Below are 19,316 nucleotides of genomic sequence, written 5' to 3'. Positions count from 1 at the left end.
ATGTTTCCAATTTACAGATAAAATCATCTTTATCGAGTGAAGATAGATATCATATTCTCCCATTACTAAGATAGGAGATGTTAGTTGGTGCTTGCAAACTTCTATGGAGAGGGAAGGGGGAGGAGTTAGACAGACATTCTGCTACAAGATCTCGAAACAGTTACACTTCTCCATTGAACTTCATGAGCACCAACTGTCATCTCATGTCAGTAATGGGATACTCTATAAATATATTTGGTCTTTGAATTGAGAATTTTGAGAACCAGTCCAGGAGGAAAAAGAAGTGAATGTATCTATTATGTTCGTTATTTTCATTTGTACCATCGATTTTTGGAGAACAAAAATAAATAAAACAATGTTTACTTAAAGGGGTATTCCCATCTCCAAAATCCTATCCCAATAAGTACTAGGTGGAATAATATTAGCAAATACCTCCAATTAGAAATGTAGTATAGTTCTTCTGATCACTATGTTTGCTTACTTCATGTGCAGGGCATTACTGTAGTTTAGGTATCCATGGTTATTACCACTCCCATAGTGACAGTTGTCAGTGGTCAGAACCATGGATACCTAAGCTACTGCAATGCCCAGTGACATTAATCAGGAGAACTATACTATATTTCTAATTGGAGGTACTTACTGTATTATTACACCTGCTACACATTGGGATAAGATCATGGAGATGACAATACCCCTTTAGGTGTCAAACTCCACCCGGCACTTCTAGGGATAAATGAAGAAAAACCCAAACCTAAAAATAAAAGAAAACTAAAAGGAGAACATGTGAGCTGCTACAAATCCACTCATGGTAAAACTACACAGAGAAGGTCGTGAGCGGCCTCCGGGCAGGGTACAAGATGCTACAGACAGGCGGCGGTGCCAGAGACTAACCGTTTGCGGAGAGGCTGTGAGAGTTTCCATCTCTTCGTGTGTTACCCAGACATTTCCCGTGGACTAATACAAGCACATCCAGTGAGAGGGAAGCAGTAAGAGAGGGAAGGTGGCACAATATGTAAGCAACAGGTACGTGGTGGAGCAGGAGAAAAGCAAACGCTAAGAGTCTAAGAAGGCAAAAGCGCGAACCTCCGACTATAAGGGGAAAATGCAACAGAGCAGGAGCGAGCGAGCGCCACCGTCTATCTACTGGGCAGAGCGGAGTTTGCTTCAAAGTCGTAGCACGGACTGGGTGCAGGTCGCTCGTAACTATCCATCCCAGAGCAGCCGCCAGCGCCGTTCACAGCCGGTCCGTGCCGTCATATGAAAGCAGAGTTCGCTATGCAAGTTCACTAGGAAGACGAGGACTCTGCCGACTGCTGCAATACGAGCATTTTTCTATAGAATTGGAGGGAAATGTTAAAGGGAACCTGTCACCCCCCACCAGGGCGTTTTTCAGTTTAAGAGCCACCTTTAGCAGCACTAAGGCTGCATTCTTCTTTTTCTGACCCCCAGTAATGCCAAAATATTGACTTTTATAATTAGCTCCTCATACCTGTAATGTGTCCCACAGGTATGATGTGTCCCCCTCTATCAGCCGCCTACCATCCGTCCATCATGCCTGTCCGGTGCCGCCCATGATCTGTCCATCTTGATGCCCCGTGCGTCGCTGCCTCCTCTTGATTTGAATCCCGGCGCCTGCGCTGTGACAATTGTTCTCGGGCATGCGCAGTGCGCGCTGCCCGAGAACCGACATCAGGCTATTGCGCCTGCCTGTTGCGGAGGCCCCAGCCCCACAGTGTGAATACATCATAACACACTGCGGGGTGGGATCTGGGGCCTCCACAACGCCCAGGCGCAATAGCCTGATGTCGGTTCTCGGGCAGCGCGCACTGTGCATGCCCGAGAACAATTGTCACAGCGCAGGCGCCAGGATTCAAATCAAGAGGAGGCAGCGACGCACGGGGCATCATGATGGACAGATCGTGGGCGGCGCCGAGGCACCGGACAGGCATGATGGACAGATGGTAGGCGGCTGATAGAGGGGGGACACATCATACCTGTGGGACACATTACAGGTATGAGGAGCTAATTATAAAAGTCAATATTTTTGCATTACTGGGGGTCAGAAAAAGAAGAGCCACCTTCACAGAATGCAGCCTTAGTGCTGCTGACGATGGCTCTTTAACTGAAAAACACCCTGGGGGGGGGTGACAGGTTCCCTTTAAAGGTAATGGACCGAGATTGTAAGTGATCGGAAAAGGAATAGGTCACTGATGACGGGGGAGCCTGACCGATCCTGAGAACGGGGCTCTGCACGGAGAATACGCCGCTCTGCTCCACACACAGATTATGGGACTGCCGGAGATAGGTGGGCGCTGTACGCTGCACTTTCTCCAGGGGTCCTATAGACAATGACAGTAGCAGAGGTGCTGGATCGCTGCTCCGTTCTCATCCCTCTGGAGGGCCCATTTTTGGGATCATGGGTGCCCCAGTGATCAGTGTGTCCTCCCCTATTCATAGCTTAAAACCTTGGCACAGTCCCTTTAAGATTTGATCAGACAAAGGTCTACACAGAAGAACGGCTGGAAACATGATCTCATCCCAGACCCTGGCAAGACGCCCCCCACCATCTCAAAATCTTGCATTAAAGAAGTTTTCGAATGGCGATACTTACGGGGGAAAGAGGAAAGAAAACGAACCGGATATGAAAAAAAAAAAAAAAAAAAAGTTTTGTTTCCCAAAACAGCGCCACTCTTGTTCATTGGTGGCTTTGCAGCCCTGTGCCATTTTTGGTAACAAAGGAGACCGTTTGTTGTAATGCCAGACATGGTCAGATCCATTGTACATAGGGGGCCAAACATTACAGAACTGGGGTATTGGGTTGGGGGCTTCCTCCCATATAGTAAGAGATCGCCCCCGTGCGTCTGTGTGAGACAGGGGGGACGATATGTGATAAATGGATATGGCTCATGTTAGTAGAAGATGCTTTAGGTGAATTTCTATAACTGCAAAAAATTCTTGAAAGGCACCAATCCTCTTGCGGAGTAAGAGGCCTTAAAGGGGTATTCCCATCCCCCAGATCCTATCCCAATAAGTAGCAGGTGTAATAATAATAATATTAGCAAATACCTCCAATTAGAAACGTGGTATAGTTCTTCTGATTACTATGTCGCTTACCTCATGTGCAGGGCATTGCAGTAGCTTAGGTATCCATGGTTACGACCACACATACAGCGACAGTTGTCTAGTTGTTAGTGGTGGTAACCATGGAAACCTAAGTTACTTCAATGCCCTGCACATGCGGTAAGCTACATAGCGAATCAGAATAACTATACTAAATTTCTAATTGGAGAAATTTTCTCATATTATTACACCTACTAAATATTGCGATAGAATCTTGGAGATGGTAATACCCTTTTAAAAGGCAATGCTTCTTGGAGAAAGTATGCAAATTGGTTCCCTGCAAGAAGGATTGTCCCTATAGAACAGTGTATAGGTAGTTAAGGGGACACCGACATTGGGGATCCAGGTGATAAAGTGCACAGAGACCCCAGAAGCCACCGACACCATGCTATGTGGGGGGGGTCCCTCCCGCTTATGTAGGGGGTGCATTGACCTGTGGAAAGTTACTACATTCACTCCTAATGTTCTTACCGTTCGAGACGTCGGCGGAGCGGAGGGGCTGGTTAAGGACATGATCTCTTGGATGGCGAGTCGCAGCTTTAACCTGTGCAAAGGGTTACTAATGCCGATCTCCCTCTGGATTTCGGTGTCGGACAGAGCGGACATTATGGCCCCGCTTTTCACATTGGCTCGACAAGCAGCCACGTACCAGGCGGGCATCCCAACCCAGAGCTGAGGACAGCAGACACGGCAATTAATATTCACGCTGAAGAATACAGTGACGTTCAATCGGTCAGAAAGACCCTTACCTCTAACCAAACGACCACGGTCGGCCCGTCCCACTGTGCAAATGGCAGCCCCTGCCGCCGAGCCTCCTCCAACAGCTCGTGCCTGCAATGACAGAGTGCGAGGAGGACGGTGACAATGTCCACATTCAGTTCCATACACGTAGACTGTAATGTCTGTATGGTACAGACACAGTAACTGTATTGCAGGTTTTTTTTCACTGCATTGCTCTCAGGGACGATCTGCCCTGCAACACATGACTGCTGCAGGCAATCACCGATGTATCTCAGTATCACCTAACCACAGCCCAGTGATTGTCTGCGGCGGTCACAATGGTAAAAAACAAAAACTCACATTCTCAGCTACGCAATCTAGACGCTATGCTCCAAGCGATTTGTAGATAAAACACCACCTTACCCCATGCACAGAATCGGCACCGTCCAGGATCTTCCCATTGTCACCTCATCCAATAAAGATACTATCAGTTCTGCTGAGACTAGTAGTTCCATAAGCAATCACCGCCCGCGACAGTCACATGTTCTCCTTGATGAACAGACGTGGAAGCGGCTGCCGGACAATTAGCTTCTAATTTGAGGATGAAGGAGTAAAAAAAAAAAAAAAAAAAAAAAAAATCACAAAAGCTCAAAACACGTGGCGCGCCAGATTCTACCTGACACTGGGTTTCGCCTGTCGGCTTCTTCTTGGGCAACCTTTAAGAATAAATCTGCTTTTAACTAATCTATTCTTCTGAGTATAATAAAAAAACAAAACAAACGGGAGCATATTGTCCAGCAGTGCTGATCTACGTCCGGTTCTTCTTTAAGGGAGACTTGTGACGCCGGTACTGTTGGCAGTGACCACATGTGGAACTACTGGTCTCAGCAGACCTATAGAAACCTAACTGGATGAAACACAGTAACGGAGGGAAGAATCAGGATGATGTGGATTCTGTTTTACAGATGGCCGTTGCGGTAAAGTTGTATTTTATCTGTTAACCTTGCTCCAATCTCAATGGTGTCCTTGCGGTGGAAGCAGTGATCGCTAAGTACAGACCTGTCTGAAAAGAGCGACTGAGCATGTGTGACCACCGGCGATCAGCTCGTTAGGTGGACGATCACATTGCTATGGGCTCTGAACACAAGGTGGCGCTATACCATGTGAGAATAAATGTCAGAACTTGGCCGATCGGTCTCTTAAAGGGGTATTCTCAAGTTTTAAAGCCATCACCTATACATTGGATAGGGAACAACCTCTTCCAAGTGCTGGCGGTGCAAATGCTGGGACCCACAATGATTGGGAAGTTACCCTCTAGAATACAGACATGACAATACCATAGTACATCACTAATGTTATTACAGGGCGTCAAATCCTGTACAATATCTATCACAGGAGAGACCCTGAAATTATCCCACAGCACAAATAGAAAAGCTGGAGAGCGGTTCCAGGGGAGAAGAGTGAAGAAAAAGTGACCTCTGAGCGGCCAGAGACATGCACACAGGACCAGACAGAAGATCATCCGCCACTCAGTGACTGCTCATACTCACCACCATATTACGCTACCACAAGACACGGGGGGACGAGCAAAAAAAAAAAAAAAAGAATAAAAAAAAAAAAAAGACACATGAATACAAAACACAAACCCAGAGCCCCGAACCATTATATACACACACATCGTGGGGGCGCAGAAATGGGGTTTGGCTTTTCAGGTCACTTAGTAGTAAAGAAAGTGCTAAAATAAAAAAAAAAAAAAAAAAAAAAAAAAAACTTAGCAGCTTCATTAAAAAAACTTTTTAAAATGGTTAAAAAATAAATAAAAAAAAAAAAGTGAATAGGAGCAATCCCGCTTACATCAACAGGCTGAAAATCTGTCAGACCAACACTTCTCACAGCTGAGGATTGGGAACAATTCAGTCCAAAAAAGTCCTGCAAATAAAATAGGTTGGACAATATACATTTATCCAACTATTCCCAAGAGGAGCAACTCCACTAATGACGTTCATGTCCTCTTGATTAGCCAATTTGGAAGCAGGAATTAACCCCTAAAATAAAAGATGCATTTCTTTTTTATTTACACTGCAGATATGAAATCAGTTCTTACTTCTTTTGGAGCTTTCGGTTTTTCTCTACTTGTCCTCCGAGCTTTGCAAGTCCGAGAGATTCTTGAGAAGCGTTTTCAAATTCTGGAATTCCACCTACAAATTATATTCAGTCATTTTTTTATGACTCTGGGTTTTGTGATCTTTGCTGGTAGGTTGTAAGTCCAGATTATCCTTAGGACTACAGCACCCATCAGCCAGCAGAAAACATTTACATCCGACCATTCATCCTCCCGACACGTGACCGCTCACCTGATCCCAGAGACTCTTTGCCCAATTGCCCGGGACGACCCTTCTCTTTTTTGCCGAATAGACGCCCGATGGAGGACTTGATTCCCTTCTTCTTTGGGGCTTTGTTCAGGGAGTCCTGGCTGCTGTTACTGCTGCTGGGATTGCTGACCTGACCGTCCTGCGATCCTGTGGAGCTGTAAAGAGGGCGCTCAGTTCAGCAGCAGGTCACCCCACAACCAATGCCTTACTATTGCTCCCACAGAAGTAAATGCACTCCCATTTACACATTTATGACCCATTTGTCATATCCCAAGCCCGTCCTTCAATTGAAGGTCTCTTAGATCTAGAAAACATGGCTGCCATCTTCCAAAAAGTGCACCAGGTTGTGTCTGTTATTGCAGCTGCTATCTCAGGTGAAGAGATTGGAGCACAGCTGCAATACCAGACATGACATGTAGACAGCAGTGGCATGCTTTTTGAAAGGTGCCATCTTTTCCTAATTGTGGACAACCCCTTTAAATGTCTGCACTGCACTGTATACAAGTCTAGCTTTGCTAATCAGCCATATACTGTGACCTAGAAAGATGTACGACTGACAAGCTTCCCAGGTGACCTGTGTGCCACGTACTTTCTGATGTCTCGGATGTCCTCGTGGCTCATGGTGTGCAACGCTCCTTTATGAGCCGAACTTAACCGCAAGGATCTGGGAGAGGCGGGAGGGGAGGTCTCGCACCGTATTGTCGTTTTGTCATCACGAGGATCGTCTCTAGTACCTGGAGGCTGGACACAGAGAGAGCGCTCAGCACCACGTCACGTACCAAAATATTTTATATTACACGTGAAGACAAAAGTGGATCTCAAATAATTAAATTATACATAAGGCGAAAAAACGGAAACAAAAGAAATAAGTGGAATGAACGTCTGAGTCAGCAGTGACACACGCATGCAACAGCACAGCATGATGTAAGGGGAGAAATAACGCAGTATTACCTTTCTACGATATTTCCTTAAATCGCTAGGCTAATAAAGACGTGTAAAGAAAGGAGTTAGTAGGAGGAAGCAACGGCAAAGCTGAGAGAAACCCAAGCCAAAGACACCCATATAAAGTGTAAAGTACCAACACCAACCAGGGCAGTGTCATAGTACTGCTGCGTAATAAGTGCAGCCACCTTGTACATACATTACTGATCCTGAGTTACATCCTGCATTATACTCCAGAGCTGCACTCACTATTCTGCTGGTGCAGTCACTGTGTACATACATTACTGATCCTGAGTTACATCCTGTATTATATCCCAGAGCTGCACTCACTATTCTGCTGGTGCAGTCACTGTGTACATACATTACTTTACTGATCCTGAGTTACATCCTGTATGTACACAGTGACTGCACCAGCAGAATAGTGAGTGCAGCTCTGGAGTATAATACAGGATAATGTTTCCTATCTGTATAGTTTAGCAGCTGACAATATGGACAGAGACACTTTATAAACCTGCAGGATATTAACGTACTTTCCTCCACTAAAATGAAGAGTCAGTTGACATCAAATAGGGAATGATCTCAAGAAAAAAATTTTCAGAGCAAAGACAATCACAGTAAGAAGCAGGATTAGAACGACAAAGTGCAGAGAACAGATAACAGAGTCCATGCTTTTATTGAAAACGACCATGTTTCTGTCATAAGGACATAAGTGCTGAACAGTTTGGATTACACAACCCAGCATTCCCACATATATAGACCAGATAAGGAACTTACCAAGGTCATGACACCTAGTCTGTCCACTTCACGGGCCGGGCTGTGTGGGATTCTTCTGGGGGTCGACCGACCACTACCGGGAGGGGATGACCCGGCAAGGGATGTACCAGTGAGTGAGGGGGGGATAGACGTCATGGACCTGAAGCGGCCCGTGTTGTCTAAACTTCCACTACCCACCCGGGACTCAATCTCCTCAGCTCTCTGCTCCGTGTTCTCCTTCTCTTCTTGTATTAACCTGAGAACAAGAAAGCAGCCATCACATACACGGGGCAGAGCCGATCTAGGGACGTACTCAAGGGTCACGACAGCAGTGGGTTTGGTGCAATCGAGGCCCTCATCTGCTGGGCCGATCAGACACGTTGGTGACACCACCAGGAATGACACCTATCATCAGCGCCTTTCTGCAACTTTGCATTGAATTTTAATGTTTTGCAAAAATTAATACAAATATAAATCACCTACCTACCATCATCCTAGTTCAAATATAGCGGCAGTGTGCACGAACCATCTCCGCCACATTCATTCCCTATGGGGGTTGTTAAGAGCTGCACTCGACTTTTTCCGGCAGCCCTCAAAGTTTGAATGGCGAAAAGGTCCATTGTCCGACCTGCAGCATCACTTTGTAACGGGAGAAAAATTCCCCGATCTACCCATCGGTGTGGGTCCCGGAGGTTGGATCTCCTCCTATAACCGAGTTATCACCAATCAAGCACCTCCCATAAGAAGAAATTCCAACAATTCCTTTGGTGGGGAAAGAGTTGGGGGAAGTATACAATTACCCCAAACACAGTAGATGGGTGGTCTGTATGATCCCCTTTACAAATACATGGAACCAGGAGCTAAAACTATTCCTCCAGGTTCATCTCGTGTATTAATATCTGGGCTCCAGCATGAATATTTTGGCTGTAGCTGAAGTTCAGGGTTCGGACGTCTTGCGACATCCTCGGCAATGAAAGGGTTAAACGTACTAATCGCTGTGGACAGGTATAGGCTTCTCTCAAGTTAACAGGATAGGCGATTACTCCATCCTAGCGATCATCAAGTTAAGCTCTCGGCCGTCTGCAGCCGCCACATAGGCTTTGGAGAGAGGGGCCGTGCCCTGGAGAGAGGGGCCGTGCCCTGGAGAGAGGGGCCGTGCCCTGGAGAGAGGGGCCGTGCCCTGGAGAGAGGGGCCGTGCGCGCTTGACTGCAACCGGGACTCTATACCCTGATTGTCATGATTGATTAGGGGGTCCCAGCAGCCAGCAACTTATCTATTATGTTTAGATGTTTTCCAAGCTCAGATGCCTACATGAACCTACCAGTCACCATAAATCACCCAAACTGTAATCCCGCATACAACGGACGGGTCAGCAGATCCTATTCATGACATACCTGATTTCATTATTAATGGCGTCCAACTGCTCCTGCAACATTACAGCGAGGGTCTGCGCATCGGCCTGGCCGCACGGAGAAAGGAGGTCTACAGAGCTGAATATGGTGTCTCGGTCGTCCTCCATGTCGGAGATATCCACGTCGCTTTCGAAAGCTTGGGCGACGTTGGCCAGGACATTCGCCTGCTGGGCTCGCTCCCAGTCCTGCTCATTCAGAGTCTGTACCTGTAAAGGCAGAAAACGAGCAGCTAAATGATAAAGCGTCGGAACTCTGGATAAAATACAAGCAGAAGAAAGAAGGAAAAATGCAATGCACACACTCAGACTGCAGAGGGCGACACTTACGTGCTGAGAACGCAGATCCAGAGAGTGAAGGGGAGAAAGAGAAAACACAGCTTTTAGATAAAGGTAACGTGACGTGAAGGGAAATGCAACGTCCAAGACAAACAGCGGAAGGTGCACAGAAAGTACAAAACTTCTGCACTCGTGCAGACACTATTATAGACTTATCGAGCACGGTTCCTGTTAGGCCTCCTGGAAATGTAAAAATTTCCTGAAATAGACATTAAGAGGAGGCGACATATTCTCTTTAAAAGTGTAATGGGGCTGTCAGAAAACTTAACTTGAAATTAGGCGTCTCAGCACCTGTCTGTAAGGCTGCGTTCACACAATTTTTTTTTTTTTTTTTTTAGTTTTCGCGGCGGTTTTAAAATGCGCGATTTTGCCACGACAACGTGAAAAATAAGCATCCTATGGGATTCCGCAATGCTGTGCTAATGCTGCGGCTTTTCCCGCGGCGGAATCGCTTCGCGGTAAAAAACGCAGCATGCTCATTAATTTAGCGGAATCGCGGCGATTCCACCCACATAGGAATGCATTGCTCTGCTTACCTTTCCGCATGTGGCTGTGCCCACCATGCGAAAAGTAAGCAGAACATTTGGGGATGGTACCCACGGTCTGGAGGAGAGGAGACTGTCCTCCGGGCTGTGGGTACGATATCCCTGTAAAAATTAGAATTAAAATAAAAAATATTGTTTATTCTCACCTTCCGGCGTTCCGCGCAGCCTTCCCGCCTCTCTCCACACTCCCGGCATCTTCCGGTCCCAGTAATCCTTTGCGAGAGTGACCGTGATGATGTCGAGGTCTCACGGGAGTGCGACGTCTCGCAGTCATTCGCGCAAAGGATTACTAGGACCGGAAGATGCCGGGAGCGTGGAAACAGGTGGGAAGGATGCGCGGGACGCCGGGAGGTGAGAACAATAATATTTTTTTTTTTTTTTTTTTACATCCTATCTTTTACTACTGATGCTGCATAGGCAGCATCAGTAGTAAAAAGTTGGTCACACTCGACAAACACTGTTTGACGAGTGTGACCAACCTGTCAATCAGTTCTCCAAGCGATGCTCCAGATCGCTTGGAAAACGCTAGCATTCTGCAAGCTAATAATGCGATTTTCCCGCGGAATGGAATTCCGAAATTCTCGCTGTAACTTCCGCGGGAATTCCTCTAAGTGTGAACTTAGCCTTATAGGTTACTACAGCTCAGCTCCTGTTAAAGTGCATGGGAGTTGAGCTGCAGTATCCAAGAAGGACAGACATGGTGAATGAATGGAGCTGAGAGTAAAGCCCCCGTTACACACTGCGATATCGCTAGCAATATCGCTGTAAAGTCACCGATTTTGTGACGTAGCAGCGATATTGCTAGCGATATCACTGCATGTGATACTTACCTCTAACCCGCTCCCCCACTGGTTATCGCTGATCGCGCGAGAAGCTCCTGGATCATTCCTCGTCGTCCACTTCCTGCGGCGCTTCCTACTGTGACGATGACCGACGCATGGAGCCGGGCGGGAGGACGCAGGATCGCCGCGTCTGACAGGTAAGTAGCGATCCCCGTCCCCAGCGATGTCGCTAGCGAGATCTGCCTGTGTGGCAGCTCACTAGCGACCACCTAGCGATGCACCAGCGATCCTGACCGCGTCATTTCGCTGGTCGGGATCGCTGGGGAGTCGCTAGGTGTAATGGTACCCTAGGAGCTGCAAACAACTGCTCAGTGGGTGTCCCAATGATAGGGCATCAAAATGCAAGTGCTAGAAATTCCCTTTAAATGGAATGAGATTTAACATTGCCCTTTAAGCAGACATCACTACTCTTCTGGGAACGAGACAAAATATAAAAAAGTCCAACCTTTGAGGGCTCGTCCCGCAGAGCAGCTAGCCGTCCTTTCTGCGGCCTTCGGAGGACCAGTGAAGAACTGTAAGACTCGGGATGTCCGTCAGACAACGAAGAAGGTGCGAGAGCATACCGGAAGTCAGGAACGCTGCCCAGGTGAGGCCGGCTGTAAAGATACAGATCGTGGCATTAAGGAGTCACTAGGGTTCATGTAATACTTATGTCAATCTGTGGAGGCGCTGCAGGGGAACTGAACACTTCTGCACAGACTACAGCTGATCACTGGGGGAGTCCAGACAGCAGAACAATTTGCGTCCAACTTATTTTTAGGGGAACTTTGCAGTAAAATGAAATAGTAAAAAACTAACAATCCCTGCACTAAAATTTCTTGGGGGTAGAGGTCCCTGCTAACACAACGGATTATTCCATTTCTTCCTTTAGTTTGTTTGTCATAGGAGAATTAATTATTCCTGCTGAGATGAACTCTACGTTGTCCCTCATTCAATGTGGTAAAGTTGCAGTAAAAAAAAAAAAAAAAAAAAATGAATAATAATCCTTAAAGTGCATTTCCAGTTATTCAAAAAAAAACAATTAGTTTTGAAAAACTCTTAATTGGCATTTGCTCCAGAATCTGTAGCAAAACCGGGAAGCTTTTCTGTTGGAAACTGTCTGGAAACTGCGCCGACGTGACGTATTTATTAGGATTTGACCAGGAAAATGTGCATTTTTGGCACAAATTAAAACCCCTCTGAACAGAAGCCTTCACTATCATTTTTATTGTGCCCTCAATGGGTAGTGGTCCGTGCTGTTTCTTAGGCTTTCGCCTGTGCGTGTGGCACGGCTCCGGAGATGAACTCCTAGGAAACAGCACGGACCAGACAGACAAATGCATGTGATTACAGGAAAATAAAAATAAAATTAAAAGACAACAACTTGCCTTGCAAAGTTTTCGGCAAAACTAGAAGTAAAACAAGCAGATCCTGGATGTATTTTACAATCTCAGTGGGTGATGTATATTAGAAACACCTGTCGGTGGGGGTCTTGGTACCTGTGGTGAAGCGACGCTGCTCGTATCCGGACCTGCTCATTCTCGGATCTGAGATTTTCTATTTCAAGCAGTAGCTGCTCCTAATAAAAAGAAGAAAATATATCTGAGTTTATCTCCTCACTGCATATACAGATCTCTGCGCTATGTCCGCTGTACGAGCTTATGAGGATGGTGATATCATGGCACGCTGATGGGCGACCTCCGCAGCGGCATAGTGGACATACTGCCATCATCGCTGCGGCCACGTGTCCAGGTGTAGGTGAGAGACCAAGGAATCTGTACAGAATCTCAACGGAATGTAGAATACTTTTTTTTTAACTTTACCTTACTTATTTTTTGTCCACGCGCTTTGTATCCTTGCACATTAAATTTTGATGCTTTTTAGTCACAATTACAGGTCTTCGAAAAGTCACCAAAAGGTGGACAACCCTTTTAAAGGGCTCCTAAAATCCCTTTAAATTTTAGGTACTCCATTTTAATTTTTATGAACTACTTAAACACTAACAGGGTGAGTACAATAGTAGGTCATTTTCTGTACAATAGTAGGGACCCTAATGAAAGATAAAAGCCTGATTTACCACTGGTATCCACACACCGCTCCAGCGTTGCCACTCCGTGCAGAAGTGATGACACCCTGATCGCTAATGCCGATGATTGGCTGCAGGCTCAGGTGACATCACTGGAGTGGGGTAAGTATTGTGCATTACTGTTCTGTTATAAAGATCCCTATCTTCTGAAAGCTAAGAAAAATAGCAAAGAACCCCTTTAAGTAAAAGAAGATGCATAATATTGGTTGCACAGTAGACAGTATCTGAGAGCAGCCACCATTATAACACAGAGACAGAACAGCCCCAGGACTAAACAAGGCACGTACGACAGGACGATATCCCGCGAGTGCACAACTATAATAAAAGCACTGATCAGAGATAACGGACAGGACTACTTCCATGGAAATAAAGATTAATCATTGCACAATGAAGAGTTCTGCAGCGTTCTGATACGCCGGGTGCTTAGAGATCCCTTCGGTAGGCATAGAGCCCGGAAGCAAAGAACAGATCCCGATCACGTACTGTTGCGCGGCATGTTAGGAGACAAGATCGGGATGTCTTATCAGCCACTGAAGTGTTCCTATTTACTGATGGATTTCAAGGGTGGCGAGAAATTAGTTGCAGATGGTTGCATTACAAAATTATTAAAGGGGTTTGTGTGCTACTGGAACAATAACATATACTTACCTTCCGGACCACTGCTGCTCCTCCGCTCTACTACCAGCATCCCAAACCAGTCTAGCAATAAATAATGCTACATGATGGCTGTAGCCAATCAGCGACCCCTAATCGTCTGCAGCATTCAAAATGACGTCCGAGAGGCAGAGACGCTGCTGTTCTGCTCAGACGTCATCATGAAAGCTGCAGGTGGTCGGTCCGTCAGCCGGGAAAGTGCAGTATTACATGGCGGACACTCAGAGGAATGTGATACAAGAATGGCTTGAGACCTCAATGTTTACAGAGCTCGTGGCTGGGCTGGGAAGGGGGGGTGATCCATATGACAAGACCCCTTTAAACTCTAGGCCAACATTTACATTTATGTGATGCCATTATGTTGCCATATTCCTTAAACCAACCTTCTCGTGCTGAATCTCGTCTATGAGCTTCTTGGCAGATTCGACATCTCTGATGAGGGCGTTCTGCAAGGGAGAAAACGTCACGGATTATTTCACTATATATTTCATATGCAATGAACACCTTACAGATACAGGGGGATCTCGCTGATACTTTACATTAATGTGCACATCGCGCAGCTTTGCAAAAAATTAGGGAAAGTATGTAAGAAAAAAAAAAATGACACTGCAATCAAAAACGAGTGATGGTCCTGCTTAATGGGAGGCTGAGACATGAGGTGCGGTTTGTGGGGTCCTTACAATGCAGAGCTGCTTCTGCTGTCTGGATGGAGGCGGCATATTTATAAGTCAGAATCTTGAAGGTGGGGGATTTCACTTTTTTGTTCATAGCTACTTTTTGGCTCATACACCTCTAATATAGAAGGGATCTCCTGTAGACTGAGCCCTCGCGGGCAGGGTCCTCTCTCCTTCTGTACTTGTGTGTACCTTGTTTTGCTCATGTTTGTTGCACTTGTCTATATTTGCCCCTTTCTCATGTAAAGCGCCATGGAATAAATGGTGCTATAAAAATGTATACTAATAATCTCGGCCCTCCCGTCATGTATACCCAACCATTATGTTATAAACAGTGATGTGAGACCCCCAGGCCGTACCTTGTCTTCCAGAGACGCCATCCTCTCCTTCAGGTGGAGCTGTAGCCGTTCATTGGACTCGGACAGCAGCTTATCCACGGTCTCGGACAGGCGCCTATTGTGCTCTTCGTTCATCTTCTCTCTCTGTCGGGCCTGGTAATGGGGAGATTAAAAGGTAATCTCAAACATTGCAGATCGATGGGTTATGCAAGACTGCCGTCCGGACGAGACCGCCCTCTTTAAAGGCTGCTTAAATTAGGCACAGATATACTTAGAGGGCTAATCTTAGCCATGGTGTTAATGAATGTCAGCAGTGTCGGATTTAACTGTTCTCCTGGAACGGGGTGAGGACTTTTGGAATCTGCCATATGTTAAGAGCAGAAGTCACAGAATCAGAAAAAATATATACCCCCCAAAAAAAGTTCCACTTTTTGTAAACTGGTTTGAAGGGATGATTTCTTTATATTTTTAATTTTTATTTCCTTAGAATTCTTTTTTGAAATGTAACAAAAAAACACTTCCTAGCCTTTGCACTTCATGGCTTCATCTAGTCACTCAGCTTTCCCCAGGCTTCTGCAGGGATGTGTAGATGAAAAGCATTAAACTGAAAAATTACAGGCTGCTCAGAGCATGCAGAAAACCCCATGACAAGCCTTACGGGTCCTACAATGTCAGAGGAGATTCTCACCTGTGGGAAGCCAGCATTTCCCAGGCTAAGATCAGACAGCAGCAGCTGAATAAGCTCTAGGAAGCCTTCACTTACAGACTGGGGTTGTCCAGTTTATAAGAATTATCCCAAATCTGCATCAAACTCCGATCACTACAGTTCCAGTATGTACAATGCTGCCCAACCTGCTTCACCTGGGCAGAAGCACCGGGTGGGGGGCTGAGGGCCAGAGGCACAGAAGGACATGTGACTCAAGACATTGGTGGGGTTGGGGGCCATGACCTGACACATTGTTGGGGGATGGGTAGTCTTCACCATAGTCATTACTGGGGGATTGGTGGGCTTGGGACACCCGATTGTTGGGAGCTGTGACCTGCAATATTGGTGGGGGGGGAAGACATGACCCAAGACATTGGTGATGCGAGCAGGGGGGTTGTAAATGACCCAACACATTGTTTGGGCAGAGAGGTATGACCCAAGTCATCGGTGGCGTATGGTTGAGCTATGACCCGACACATTATTGGGGGATGGGTAGGCTAGACCAACCCATCCAACCTTGACGCAGATGGGGGGAAATGACCCAAGAAATTGATGGAGGATGAGTGGGCTACAACTCGACACATTGCTGGGGAGCTTGGAACATGTGAGTGTTGGGAGCTGTGACCTGAAACATTGGTGTAGGCCTGTGATCCGAGAGTGTGTGGGTGAGTGAGTGTGTGGGTGTATGACCCAAGACATTGATGGGGGTAGATATGATCCAAGACATTGGTGAAGGGATCGGCCATGTTTAGGGTCGAACTGCAGTGCGGACCGGGGGAGAAGACTGTAGCGTTGCATTCTAGCCTGTTCTGTACAGCTCCTGTCACCCGGCCATGATGGCGGCATCTTACCCGCTGCAGCTCTTGGTTCTTCTCTTCCAGCTGAGACTCCATCTGACGTAACCGCTCTTCAATATTGCCATGTCGTTCCTCGGCCTATTGTGATAAAGACAGGAAGACACCGAAGGTCATGTCCGCTTCTCATCATGCCACAGAAGAAATGCAGTTATTGGTGAGATTCTGCAGTGTGAATACAAGCCAACAGCAAGTGTGCGCTGCAGCAGTGACTATCATTGCAATCCTCGTCGGGAGGTAGGTGGAGATGATATAATGCACGATACACAGCCCCCCTCTGTGATGAAATGAATAAGCGCAGGCATTACAGGTCTCATTAACAGGGCTGGTTTTTGCATCTCTAGGTTTTTCCTGCACTGTGCCCCTCCTGGCAATGCAGGGAACCGCAACCAGCCGCACTCACTTGTAGCGGAGCCGCCGGTATGCAGGAAAACAGGCTTAAACCTCAGACTCAATTGCTGAGGGAAAGTCCACATCCATAACAATTTGCTTTTCTTGCATTGCATGTAAAACAAACACTACAGATTTCTGAGTAACACTATCGTTTAGTGCACGCAGCTCCCACACTCAGTCATGCGTCTCCACATTTACACATGACGAACCCTGTGCAGTCTGATCCCACCGCCATAGTCCCTCTTGCCAGCTACATCTGGATAATTAACATTTGGTAGGTTAGCAAGAAGGAGAAAGATGAAAGGGAATACGACTGTTGGATCAGACTACAACGGGTTTGTTTGTAGTCTGTTGTTATGGAAACAGATCTGCACAGAAGCTGCAGATGCAAAACAGTAGACGGCCTTCAGTAAGATTGCTTTTTTTATTATTACTTTATATGCACCAAAAAAGAACAAAAATAGGTGCAATGGTGCACAACTGGAAGAAAGAGCCCCAATAATTCCAGGGAACGACCATCGTACCCCACCTGGTAGAACGGGGTGGACAGGGGATCCCTGTTCTCAGACAGGTGAACGACGTCTCTGTGGTGAGAATTCTCCATTTGATAGTTATTTTCCACTACAGCTCGATGACGCATTTCATTCCTAGAGATAATGGGATTCATTGTGGGAGATTATAACCTACGGTGCATTGTACGAGGGCGAAAAACAGGAGGCCAGAAGCCAAACTTCCTTATATGATTGGCGTCCTATAAATCCATCATGCCAGGAGATAGGACTGTGGGGTTATAACGTGCGTTCTTCAGTGCCCCGATAAATACTACAGGACACACGTCGTTAGACTTACCTTCTGTCCTACAAAGTTACATTTTTCCTTCTAGTTTGTTTGCTGAGTGCAGTGCAAAAAAAATGTGCTTCCGTAAGGAAACAGTCAACAAGCAGGGCCAGAAGAAACATTAATAGGAAGGGGAAAAAATATTGTATTTACCGTCATTGCTACAGCCTTATAGCATCTCCAGGTAGAGATGGCTGCACCACTTTCCTCTGCTCACATGGATCAAAGCCTTGGTTGTGCCCGATGTCGATGTTGGGGAGACCGTGGACACATGCGGTCACGCAACACTCACGGGGGTGGGGGGCAATACTATTTCCTTTGGTATATGCATACATAGAGTTGAGTAAAAATGCTCGTTTGACTCAGATCCAGCAGCCATGTAGTAGTCCGGGCCCTGCAAACCTCCTCCGGTCTACCGATGCCTCTTCTGAATAGTAGGTCCGCAGCTCGTCATCATTGAGTACTTATGGAGCCATGACGTTGCTCCTTCTCATCAGAAGAGGCAGCAGCTAGCAGAGGTCTGCAGGGCTACTAACGTGGCTGCTGGACCAGACAGTCAATTCACAGGAAGCTGTAAACATCAGCGGGTACCGAGGTGCCCAGCGATGCCAACTCGGAAAACGACTCAACCGCTATTATAGGTGCAAAATCCGCAGAGAATGAATCAAACGGGTAAAACCAATTTCACGGCAGGTGACGGTACGGAGAAAGCATAACTGATGCGAGGGATAAGCAGCGTCTTCCAGAAAGAGGGAAAAAAAAAAAAAATCAGGGAAGGTGCTGGATCCAGAACGGACAGATTCTAGATCAGGGAGGTGTCTAAAACTTGAAGGGTCCTCGAAGTTCAGAAAATCATCAAATCCGTGGGATCAGCACCTCGATGCCGAACAGATGATTAAAGGACAGCAGAGCGGCGGGTGATCTTCACCATTTACCCAATGCTGACATCTGGGATTAAAGCTCAGTCCCATTCATTATTAACACCAGGCACAGGCATAACTAAATGTCCACGGCTGTTCCAGGTAAACAATGAAGGGGACCCCGCGCCAACTGTGACCTGTTAATCCACTGATCAGTGGCGATGCCAAGAGTCGGACCCCCAACAATCAATTAGAGGGAGAGATCGTTCATCATAGCGAGCCCTTAGATATCCTACTTGGTCTCAGTCTTATGCATTATATGTTCTGGATTATCAGTAAATCTCCGTTTTGGATTATTCCTGTTATTATAAGTTATCAACTAACCAAAGATTAGTTAATAACTCCGACTTTTGGGACCCCGGCCGACATGGAGAATGGAGCTCTGATGTGGGATGAAGCCATGGTCACACATGTACCCACTGCTCCTTTATTCCCTATACATTGGATGCGCTGCTGACAGTCCCATATGGAGCATTTTGGAGCCCCCTCATAGGATCAGTGGTGGTCTCAACAAGCAGTCGTTGGATAGGTAATGGTCGATTCCAGCTCACAATATACAGACAAGTATACACAGAGAAGCGTTATCAAGGCGGCTCATGCTTAGCGGCCAGGAGAAGACACCGGCCTTGGGAAAAGCTGCATACATACTATTAGTTGTGTTAGCGGCAGCACAACATGCACGGTGTAGCGGGTGCTGAATGAATGCAGTGCGGAGGCTCACTCGGTATGGCGGTACATCCCAGCCATGGAATGGATTGTTAGGTTTAGCTGCAGATGGATGCATGGGATCCTTTCACTGCCCTTCATCAGAGAAAGCAATGGAACAAGCATGG

At 46.6% G+C, this 19,316-nt stretch overlaps 1 protein-coding gene across 8 annotated transcripts in view; it reads right to left on the bottom strand.

The window, feature by feature from the left end:
• PPFIA1 (PTPRF interacting protein alpha 1) overlaps window positions 1-19,316 on the bottom strand; it is a 71,786-nt gene that overhangs the window by 8,638 nt on the left and 43,832 nt on the right. For 3 of the 8 annotated variants that reach the window (XM_073541759.1, XM_073541752.1, XM_073541751.1), the window contains 14 exons: window positions 16,331-16,414; window positions 14,795-14,926; window positions 14,145-14,207; window positions 12,521-12,600; window positions 11,488-11,638; window positions 9,303-9,526; window positions 7,929-8,163; window positions 7,164-7,193; window positions 6,802-6,953; window positions 6,195-6,367; window positions 5,945-6,038; window positions 3,870-3,951; window positions 3,592-3,792; window positions 892-954 (listed from right to left, as the gene is read on the bottom strand). In XM_073541759.1, the coding sequence (XP_073397860.1) occupies window positions 892-954; window positions 3,592-3,792; window positions 3,870-3,951; window positions 5,945-6,038; window positions 6,195-6,367; window positions 6,802-6,953; window positions 7,164-7,193; window positions 7,929-8,163; window positions 9,303-9,526; window positions 11,488-11,638; window positions 12,521-12,600; window positions 14,145-14,207; window positions 14,795-14,926; window positions 16,331-16,414 (1,764 nt within the window). The remainder of the gene's footprint in view (window positions 1-891; window positions 955-3,591; window positions 3,793-3,869; window positions 3,952-5,944; window positions 6,039-6,194; window positions 6,368-6,801; window positions 6,954-7,163; window positions 7,194-7,928; window positions 8,164-9,302; window positions 9,527-11,487; window positions 11,639-12,520; window positions 12,601-14,144; window positions 14,208-14,794; window positions 14,927-16,330; window positions 16,415-19,316) is intronic. The other 5 variants (XM_073541754.1, XM_073541755.1, XM_073541758.1 and 2 more) reach the window with 3 other exon arrangements.

Source organism: Dendrobates tinctorius, unplaced genomic scaffold (assembly GCF_039654945.1).
Source record: "Dendrobates tinctorius isolate UK_male_01 unplaced genomic scaffold, ASM3965494v1 ptg000124l, whole genome shotgun sequence".
In the NCBI taxonomy this organism is placed as follows: domain Eukaryota; kingdom Metazoa; phylum Chordata; class Amphibia; order Anura; family Dendrobatidae; genus Dendrobates; species Dendrobates tinctorius.
This window is presented reverse-complemented; position numbering and strand designations above follow the sequence as displayed.